This window comes from Podarcis tiliguerta (assembly GCF_965153285.1).
Source record: "Podarcis tiliguerta genome assembly, chromosome: 8".
Lineage (NCBI taxonomy): Eukaryota > Metazoa > Chordata > Lepidosauria > Squamata > Lacertidae > Podarcis > Podarcis tiliguerta.
The window spans coordinates 73,902,141-73,912,617 of NC_139541.1; the positions used below are offsets into that span (position 1 = coordinate 73,902,141).

Genomic DNA, 10,477 nt, shown 5'->3' on the forward strand with positions numbered 1-10,477 from the left:
TAATAAAACTGAATGGCAGGCATGCTTTCGAAATAAGAATTTAAAAATGCAGATTACAAAAAAGCATTGAGGAGCTGAAGTAGCCTGGCTGCATAAAACAACAAAGTCTCAGAGGAGCACAGTATCAGATTCAGCTAGAGGCACTTTATTTAAGTATGTTCCTCTTTATCTTGGTGGTGAACAAACAACACCCATTCCCGGACCTTACTGAACAATTTGTTCCCAAGTGTTGCCTGCACCATGAGTCCTTGGCCTATAAATCCCTCCAGGTAAGCCTCTACCTGCATCCATCTCTGTTCTGAGTCTTTCTAGAAGGATGAAGGCACTCCTGAGCGCATGCCTCCTCTTGGCCCCACTTTCTGCAGGTAAGATGGGGAACATTTAATTATCTTGGAACAGATCATATTAACCCACTTAACCCACAGTAACCCACTGGTGAGGATCCAGAGGATTCTGGATTCCCTATTACTACTCATTGGTTGTGGAAATCTGAGAAGCTGAATTTAAAAGAGCCCGTGTGCTGTTGTGATTAGAGTGTTAGACAAGGATCCAGGAGGCCAGGGTTTGAATCTCCACTCAGCCATGAAACTCACTAGGGAATCCTAGACCAGTCACTATACCTTGGCTTAACCTACTTTACAGGAATCTTCTGCGGATAAAATGGGGAGGGGAGAACTATGCACACAGCCTTGAGCTTCTGGGAGGAAGTGACTGCAGATAAATAAATAAATTGGAAAAAATACAAATTAAGAGCAAGTGTCATTGATTGATTGATTGGTTAATTCCTAGTCCAGGATCCTGTCCTCACACTGGCCAACCCAATGACTATGGGAAGCTCACAATCAGGACCTCAGCACAGCAGCACTCTGCCTTACCGTTGGTTCCAGCAACTGATAGAGGAAATACTTTACTTTTGCTATTGGAGGTAGTACATAGCCATCATGATTTGTAGCCACTGAGAGTCTTAGTTTAATTGTACCCAGATCTAAGCTTGTAACCAAACAGTGGGAATAAAATGTATTTAAGTGAGAGTCTGGATGGGAGGAAAAGTGGGCCATGGAAAGGGAAGGTTCACCTCCCCACCTCTTGGAAATAATTCAGCCAGTGTTCTGAATGACGACTTCGAGAGTTTTAATTAATGAGTGTTTATTCATTTCATTTCATTTCATTCTATTAAAATGCTTTTAAAATTGAACTCCTTTTAAGTTAAAAGTTTTAATTTGCTATCACCGCCTCCTCTTAGTCTCATTAAGCAAACCGCAAAACCAACTAATAATAATGTTAATTATCATAATAATCCATGAAGTAAACTTTTGCTTCTGTCTTCAGTATTACCTCTGGACTGCAGATATGCTTTTAACAATACTGGAATGACATACAATGACGATCTTAAAACAACTTGTGACTGGAAGAAATATTCCTGTGTTGCCAGTGTTCTGCGTACAAATATAAGTAAGATTTTCCTGCCTTTTTGTCTTTTGCTGTTGGATTAGATCCAGGTTAAGATTGTTGAACGTTAAGGGTTCTACTAGCATATAGAAGTCTATGCTAGGGCAACTCAGCCATGAAAAAAGTGAGTTGAGGAAGCTGTAGCACTTCAACTATAGATGAATTAGAACTCCCATCAGCTTCAGCTAGCCTGGCCACCAGTCAGGGATGATGGGAGAGGTAGTCCAACAACATCTGGAGGATCACAGCTTCCCAATCCTGAAGTAAACAATGGTTTGTAAATGAAAATGGGGAACCTAACATCACCTGATCACAATCAGTGGCTGGATCTGGGTGCTGATCTCCAAGCTTGGACAATTTGATTTGCATTAATGAGAAATCCCTGTGTAATGGTTCTAGGGGTTGCTCGTGCGTAAGTTGCCGTTACTCCTGGCTAGGTTGCCTGGTTGAACCCTTTCTGTCTGGACAGCCTCAAGTTCCGTGGCTGCCTCAGTCGCTGGCAGAATCCGTCAGTGGGCGTTTCTTAAACCTCTTCCAGCATAGAAGCTGTTTGACGCCCAGTCTCCTCCCCCTTTGCCTGCGCAGAAGTTTTCTGCTCAAGTGGGTGTGGGCAACGGAGTACTCATGCCCTCTCCGCTGGTCTCCTGCGAAGAGTCCTGGAGCCACCTCTCCAATTCCCCCATCTGCCCCCCTTCTCCACTGGTGTTACACTGATTTCCTTCCCCAGAGGATGGGCTACCTCTCCCCCTACTGGGACCCTCTCCACCATCGTCCTGGAGCCTCCTCTCCCCCTCCTGCTCCGATGGCAGTTCCCTGACACCCTGCTTACCCTTCTAAAAGTTTTGACTGTTTACAATGGTTTTTAAGATACACTATAAATTTTCCCCATTCCTTATTAAAATTCCAGTCTTCCTGTTTTCTGATTCTTCCAGTCATTTTTGTCAATTCAGCATAATCCCTCAACTTAATCTGCCATTCTCCTCTAGTAGGGTGTTCATCTTCTTTCCATCTCTGGGCCAATAACATTCGTGCAGCGGTGGTCGCATACATAATTAGTCATTTCTGTTCTCTTGGGATTTCGGCACCTAGGATTCCTAAAAGAAAAGCTTTGGGGGGGTTTTAAATAAAAAAGTTATTTTAAACCTTTTTTAACTCATAATAAATCATTTCCTGAACCTCCAATACTATCTTACATGTCCACCACATTTCTAACATACAATTGACCCAGTTTTGTATATTTTTGCTAATTTACTGCTATTTACATCATTTTCAAATAATTTTCTTTCAGCATGTAACATGCTGTAAATTTAAAACCCCAATCCCATAACTTCTCCCACGCTGTAAATTGTATGTTATCCCCAAAATCTGTGGCCCATACTAGCCATTAAATATACATTGATATCAGTTTCTTTACTTTTAATACAGTTTTTATTGTCTGCTTTATGCATTAAAGCTGGAAAACATTTTGATATTTTTTCTTTCTATGATATAGTGGTGTATACATATTTTAATTAATAAAAAAGGAACAGCCCATCACTTTAGACTGAGAAATTTAATAACACTTTGTATATTGTTTGAAAAGGTCCTCATTCAGACAATACAAAAAAAATTGGAACCATTGCAACAAATGTGCCTGAGTAGCAATAGACCTGCATATTTCCCGCCCCCACCCCCAAACTGGGTATTTCTTTCAAATTCTTTTTCATAGTGAAACCCCGACTGCAACTTTTGAATAAATGCTCGCCATCCAGCTCTTGTGTCTCGGGCCATTACAGCTTCACTACAGTGGATGATAAATTCTTTGAGATGAAGAAGTACTGCTGCAAGACGGAACTGTGTAACAATGCAACTCTCAGCTGTAAGTTTCTGCATCATTTTAGAATCCTTAACATGTTAAGGCTGTGCACTGGATTTGGCCAAGGCCTGGATCCTTAGTCAATCAGCAGTATTCAGAGGACCTGTGCCTCATTCAAATAGGGTGAGCAGCTCAAGACTATTAGGGACTCTCAAGGTGGAGAGTCAGGCAGGATGGGGAGGCAGGCATGAGGAGAAACTGTGAAAAAGAGGGACCTACTGGGCAACTACAGCTCTGCCTGAGAAGGGATGGGTTGCCTAACACTAACCTTATACCTGGTAGTCTTAGGGCGGTTCACTGAAACTCACAGGTTATTGCTGAAGAGCAGAAGAGAGACATAATTTCTGTATAAAAATAGGGATCTAAGATCCTATAATTTCAAAGAGGCTACACCATAACCAATGGCATGAAAACCTTCAGAGAGATCAAGAAAGAAAAGAAAGTTCACACTCCCCCCCCACCCGAATTTGGGCAAAGGTCATTCATCTCAGAGACCAATGGTGACTTTGTCCCATGCTCAGTCCTGAACCCAGATTGTGTCCAGATTATATTTCATCCATGAGTATGTGCAGCTACCCCACCAAAACTATAAGGGCCTAGGGTGGGTTACAATAATATAACACAGAGATACAAAAACAGACAAAACCATTAACAGTCTCACTATACATTTGATTTTGGCAGTTCCTGACCGCAAGATGCTGGCTGAAAATGGCCTGAAGTGCCCAGCCTGCTTCTCCAAAGGAAAGAAAAAGTGTAAAAGTGAGAAGACCATCAACTGCCTTGAGAATGAGACCCAGTGTGTTGATTTTCAAGGATCACTTTTTAGAGGTAACATTGCTACTCAGATGGGGAAAGGGCCTAGTCATCAGATGGTTCATGCAGACTCCCTCCTGTTCTCCTATTCTCCTTCCCACCCTTTCCCTTTCCCTTGCATCTTGCTGGAAAAATGAGAGGGACCACATCTTTCACTGGCCCCACTGTGCACCCTTCCTTAGTGTTCTGCCTACCTGGACTTTGTCCTTAAACTCTCATAATGACACTAGCTTGTCCAGAAGAAGGATTGAGAGTGAGATGTTTATATAAAATACCCTTCTGAACAAAAGTAAAAAGTGCATTCATGGCTTCACCCCAGTTGCATCTGGATCTCTCCACCACTGGAATGTAGTCCAGGACAAAATTTGTTCCTCTTCCTGAAAAAACATATTATGGAAAAGGATTGTAATTTTGCTGTTTAGTCGTTTAGTCATGTCCAATTCTTCGGACCCCATGGACCAGAGCACGCCAGACACTCCTGTCTTCCACTGCCTCCCACAGTTTGGTCAAACTCATGCTGGTAGCTTCAAGAACACTGTCCAACCATCTTGTCCTCTGTCATCGCCTTCTCCTTGTGCCCTCCATCTTTCCCAACATCAGGGTCTTTTCCAGGGAGTCTTCTCTTCTCATGAGGCAGCCAAAGTATTGGAGCCTCAGCTTCAGGATCTGTCCTTCCAGTGAGCGCTCAGGGCTAATTCAGGGCTCAGGGGATTGTAATACATTTCCTTAAATTTTGTGACAATGAGCGGTATCTGGCTAACTCAGACCATTACTGCAAGGATTTATAGTGCATCAGAATTCATGTATATTCATGTTCCAGTGAAATTATGATATTTTTCAGATTTCTTAAATATGCACATTTTAATACTAACTTAGTAAAATTCCCTTTTTAGCATCACAGGCATCCTCTCCTATTCCCTGGGTAAAGGACTCATGTCAACATTTGTTTTCTTTTTTCCCTAGTTATCATTGAGCAGCACAATTTCACTTTCCAAGGTTGTGGAACAGCAGATTTTTGTGCACTCCGTGAAAATGGAAGAGTTGTAACTGCAATGGGGAGCTTTCTCCTTTTAGTTATCCAAGAAAGCTGTTATAATGCTTCACGAATCTCACAATAGCTTGAATATGAAGGGTAAATGGGACAGTGTAGACCCCTCCTTGTGTATTCCAAAATTCATGGCAATTAGAGGGAATTAGAGGCCTAGTGGTGAAATCCAGGACTCAGGATCTCTGGTTCTTACTTTTTTGCTTTTGGTGGCAGTAAAGCGAAGCAAGGGGCAGAGAAAAAGGATTCAGAATTGTCAGTTTGCATTTCTTGGTGCAGAAAATATTGATCTGTTGTATAATAATAACAATATAATATTTTTATACTCCGCCCATCTGGCTGGGCTTCCCCAGCCACTTTGGGCAGCTCCCAACTGAATATTAAAACACAATACAGCATTAAACATTAAAAACTTCCCTAAACAGGGAGGCCTTCAGATGTCTTTGAAAAGTAAGATAGTTGCTTATTGCCTTGACATATGATGGGAGGGCGTTCCACAGGGCAGGCGCCACTACTGAGAAGGCTCTCTGCCTGCAGACATCTTCCCTATTCTGATTAATTCAAGGGGGCTCTGGAAACTTCTCTGTATGAAAGAAACAAGCAGAAGGGTCATGATGTTTAGGTTACTCCTTCAGAGAAGCTTAGTACAGCTGGCTTAAACTGCTTATGTTATCTCTTTTTTAAGGTCATATTAAGAGGCCAGAAGGAGCCCGGGTTTCATTTCTCTTTTTATATCTCTTTCTTCTGGTGTGGAGTTCCGTATATAGTGTTAAGGTTTAGACTTATTGTAAGTTATTGTAAGTTTATGTAAAGTCTGGTGCAACTGGATTTCTTGTGGACAGTGCCAATCCTGAATGCATTGTGTACGTGACCATTGTGTTCATTTGCCTTCAGTAGCAGTAAAACTCTGCTGGATGAAATATTAATTGCCTCCGGTCTATTGTGGGGGGAATCCTGAAACGTGTTTAAGTTTTTACTCTGCTAACTATACATTGGGATCTTCTCTGGATTGATATTGAGTAGAATTTCCATGACAGTTGTGTGGGGATTGTGTATAATAACTACAAAGAACCCTGCAATGTTTCAATAAAAAATACTTAAGTTTTCATTCTGTTCATTACAATACGAAATAAATGGTTATGGGAAATAAAATGCCGGATCTCAGATCTGTTTATTCAGATACAAATGCAAGTATTATTTATTGGTTTAGCCAAAGAGATTACAAAAGATAAAATACATAAAAGAGGTTAAAAACAAAACAAAATACATTGCACAGAGTTCATACACAGAGTCTCATATGACAGAGTTCATACACTGGAGTTGTAGAGCTGTAAAAGCTTTTCCCCATTTGGTATTTGTAATGCTAGTTACATACTGAGGGGGAGGGGGCTGAATGAGTAGTCTGGCATTCTAAAGTGCAGGACTGTCCCAACCATGAGGCTAGGTGTGACAACCATCTTAGGCGGCTGGATCCATAAGATCAGGAGATCTGGCCTCCAGAGAATTCCCTGCCCACTGCTGCTGCCTCAGTGGCAGAAACAGCTGCACTGCACTCCTGAGAGACCAGATTGGCCCCTTCCCCCAAAATCAGGTCACCTCTTCAGTGGCCTCTTGGGCAATAGACAATAGGGCTAGACTGTGCTCTGCATACCCCTTGAGACTCATCTGCAGTAACAGAGGGGTCAAGTTTCCAGTGGATGCAAGCAATTTCATCCTCAATATTTTTTGCAAACAAGTCACAGCATTGACAAGTTGCAAGCACACTCCCTGGCTCCCAATAACATGCCCTCCCCATTTTCACCTTGGAGAATTTCTCACCCAGCCACTCATCCTGGGAGATGGCCACTTCTCCACCTCTCAACCTGGTTACTGGCACCAGGTTGAGATTTTCCTCTGGGCCCAAGCACACATGCATATTTTATAAAGGTGCCAAACCCTTCTCTCACACTCTGTGAAACATAGATGCACAGAGTTTTTTTAAAAAAACTGGGCAACGGCACACCACCTGCTTGTGACTCCAGAGCCTTCCCCGATCTCCTTCCCCTTCCCCCTTTGTTTTGACAGATCAGGGGAGGCTCTGGAGTAACGGGCGAATGGCTGTTGCCCAGAAGGGGCCAGCCTGGGAGTGCAGTTGGCTCTGGTTGGTTTCAGGAGCTGCTTGCTGTTTGCTGACGTGGTGCCACGGCAGAGAGCAACTCCTGAAGCCAGCCAGAGCCAACTGTGCTAATAGGCTGGCTCTGGGCTGCTGAGGCTGCCGCTGCCACATTTTCCAGGGACAGATTTGCAAATTGGGGGACTGTCCCCAGGAACCGGGCACATCTGGTAACCCTACAATAGGAGGTGCTACTGATCTCCTCCCACTCTTGTTTCCAATGTAGCTCTTTATTCCTCACCTCTTGCATTCTTCCTGATGTCGATCTTAACTCAACCCTTCTTTCCTGGAATGGGGAGGCACAATTTTGTGGTTTGCCTCATCTGGCAACATGTCTTGGGGAAGCCTTGCCAAGGAGCACATATGACCAGACAGGCAGAAGTGTGATTAGCACAGAAATCATGATTTAAAATATGAGATTTCCTGAACTCATCCAGCTCATCTCTCCTGAAAGTGAACTACAGGCCAGGGCATGACAACTGGTCTGTGTCTCCTATATGCCTTCAGACAGGGTGCCATAGACAGTGCCCCATGCCCCAACCTGGCAGGAAACCTTGGTCATGCATACAACAGGCACCAGTAGTTTAAGGATAATAAAGGTAAAGGTACCCCTGCCCGTTCGGGCCAGTCTTGCCAGACTCTAGGGTTGTGCACTCATCTCACTCTATAGGCCGGGAGCCAGCGCTGTCCGCAGACACTTCCGGGTCACGTGGCCAGCGTGACAAGCTGGCTCGCCAGATGCAGCACACGGAACGCCGTTTACCTTCCCACTGCTAAGCGGTCCCTATTTATCTACTTGCACCCGGAGGTGCTTTCAAACTGCTAGGTTGGCAGGCGCTGGGACCTAACAACTGGAGCGCACCCCACCGTGGGGATTCGAACCGCCGACCATGCGATCGGCAAGTCCTAGGCGCTGAGGCTTTAACCCACAGCGCCACCCACGTCCCATAAGGATAATACCTCCTGCCAATTGCTTATGCCCAACCCCCCAGAGTTTGATGGATGATGTCATATGATAAAATAGAAGGAGCAGAAGGAGGAGGAGAAGGAGGAGGGTTTGGATTTGATATCCTGCTTTATCACTACCCTACAGAGTCTCAAAGCGGCTAACAGTCTCCTTTTCCGTCCTTCCCCACAACAAACACTCTGTGAGGTGAGTGAGGCTGAGAGACTTCAGAGAAGTGTGACTGGCCCAAGGTCACCCAGCAGCTGCATGTGGAGTAGCGGGGATACGAACACAGTTCACCAGATTACGAGTCTACTGCTCTTAACCACTACACCACACTGGCTCTCTTAACCCTTAACATAGCCACAAATCACACGCAATATCACCGCTGAATATCGCCTCCTCGTGGCAGCAAACAATCCAATCAATCATGGTGTTTGGGGGGGGGGGTCAGTGTGGTGAAATATCAGCTGGTTGGCTGGCATACAAATCCCCCAATGCTGCTTGGCCAGCAAGTGCTCTAGGGAGCGTTTCTTGCCCACGGTGCTGTGGGGAGGGGGGAGCAGCTGCCCACTTTGCCAAAACCCAGGAATGGCCCTGCTGCGGCGATGGTGCATGTGCCAACAGAGAGGGCCACCAGGCCATTGTTTGCAGGATCATGGAGAACTCTAAGAGATCAACTTCCTCTAATGATGGCTGGAGTCAGTGGCGGAGGAAGACTTTCCGACTCCCACGGTGGGGTGCCGAGGGACAGGGCAAACCCCACACAGCGCCCACACCGACGGTGCACCCGTGCCCTCGGCAGCCCTACAGCTGGGGGGGGCGGAGGCAGTGGGCGGACACTGTGGAGGCTGCGGGCTCTTGAGATGCCTGGCTTGGGCATGCTGCAGGCCCTGCGGTGAGTGCCACCTGCCATATTGTCACCACCCATCAGGGTGACACCCGAGGCGGCCTGCACCCACCACACTACACTTCCTACACCACTAGCTGGAGTTTCTTTTCTTTCTTTCTTTTTAATTTTTTTTATTAGGTTTTTGGTCCCTTTGGAGAAGCAGTCTGGGAACTTCAAACCATTTTCAGCCAGCACGTTGTGATCAGGAACTGCCAAAATCAAAAGTATAGTGAGCATGTTAATGGTTTTAGAGGTAATGCTGAGGACAGGAGCAAAATATTACTTTGTGGATTATTAACATCAGTATTATTTGGTTTTGTGGTTTGCTTAATGAGACACAGCAGAGGAGATGATAGTGAATTAAAATATTTAAATTAAAAGAGGTTCAATTTAATAAGCATTTTAATAAAATAAAATAAAATAAAATAAAATAAAACACCCATTAATTAAAATTCTTGAAGCCATTGTCCAGAACACAGGTTTAATTATTTCTAAGAGGTGGGGATGTGAACCCTCCCTCTCCCATGGCCAACTTTTCCTCCCATCCAGACTCTCACTTAAATATATTTTCTTCCCACTGTTTGGTTACAAGCTTAAATCTGAACATAATTAAACTATGGAATTTTCTACAAGACATAGTGGATGCCACCAATTAGGCAAATTGATGGAGAATAAGACTCTCAGTAGCTACAAATCATCTGGCTCTGTCCCTGCTCCTCCAACCTAGCAGATTGAAAGCATACTAGTGGAAGTAGATAAAGAGGAACCTCTGTGACGTGAAGCTAAATGGTGTTTCTGTGGGCTCTTGCTTCCATCACAGTGTTCCATTACATCAGAAGTGGTTCAGTCACGCTGACCACATGACCTGGAAAGCTGTCTGTGGAAAATTGCCAGCTCCCTTGGCCTGAAAGCGAGATGAGAGCCGCAACCCCATAGTCGCCTTTGACTGGACTTAACCATCCAAGGCTCCTTTATCTTTTCCTTTTTTACTGTCCCATCCAAAGTCTATGGGAAGTTGCTGGGTCCTTCATGGATAAAGAGCAATATACTGAGCAAAGTGCAATGAAAGCCTCAAGGTACTGCTCAGGTGACTGCTCAGGTGCCAAACTAGACATAGCTCAGGGCTGTTGAAAGATGCCAGGGACACACTGGTAGGCACTGAATAGAATACAAGGACTCGAAGATCAACACTGAGAGCTGATTAAATCATTTTCCGGAACTTAATCCCTCCTTGTTTTAATTATGTCAGATTGTTGGGACAGGGAGAGATACTTTGACTCAGCTGTTCTGCTTAGTGATGACTGTCCTTGGCCACGTTGTCTTGA

General features: G+C 44.5%; 1 protein-coding gene across 1 annotated transcript; it reads left to right on the forward strand.

The window, feature by feature from the left end:
• Positions 1-294: 294 nt before the first annotated feature.
• LOC310684715 (phospholipase A2 inhibitor and Ly6/PLAUR domain-containing protein-like) lies at positions 295-6,314 on the forward strand. The gene is made up of 5 exons (XM_083456200.1): positions 295-365; positions 1,330-1,452; positions 3,158-3,307; positions 3,986-4,132; positions 5,081-6,314. Exons 1-5 carry the CDS (start codon positions 317-319, stop codon positions 5,233-5,235), a joined length of 624 nt encoding a protein of 207 aa, XP_083312326.1. The 5' UTR covers positions 295-316; the 3' UTR covers positions 5,236-6,314.
• Positions 6,315-10,477: the final 4,163 nt, after the last annotated feature.

Excerpts from the sequence above, each read along its gene's own strand:
- LOC310684715 (XM_083456200.1), top strand. The coding sequence starts at position 317 with ATGAAGGCACTCCTGAGCGCATGCCTCCTCTTGGCCCCACTTTCTGCA. Across the intron at positions 1,453-3,157 it reads TGTTCTGCGTACAAATATAA|TGAAACCCCGACTGCAACTT; the intron begins GTAAGATTTTCC and ends TCTTTTTCATAG. Across the intron at positions 4,133-5,080 it reads TCAAGGATCACTTTTTAGAG|TTATCATTGAGCAGCACAAT; the intron begins GTAACATTGCTA and ends TTTTTTCCCTAG.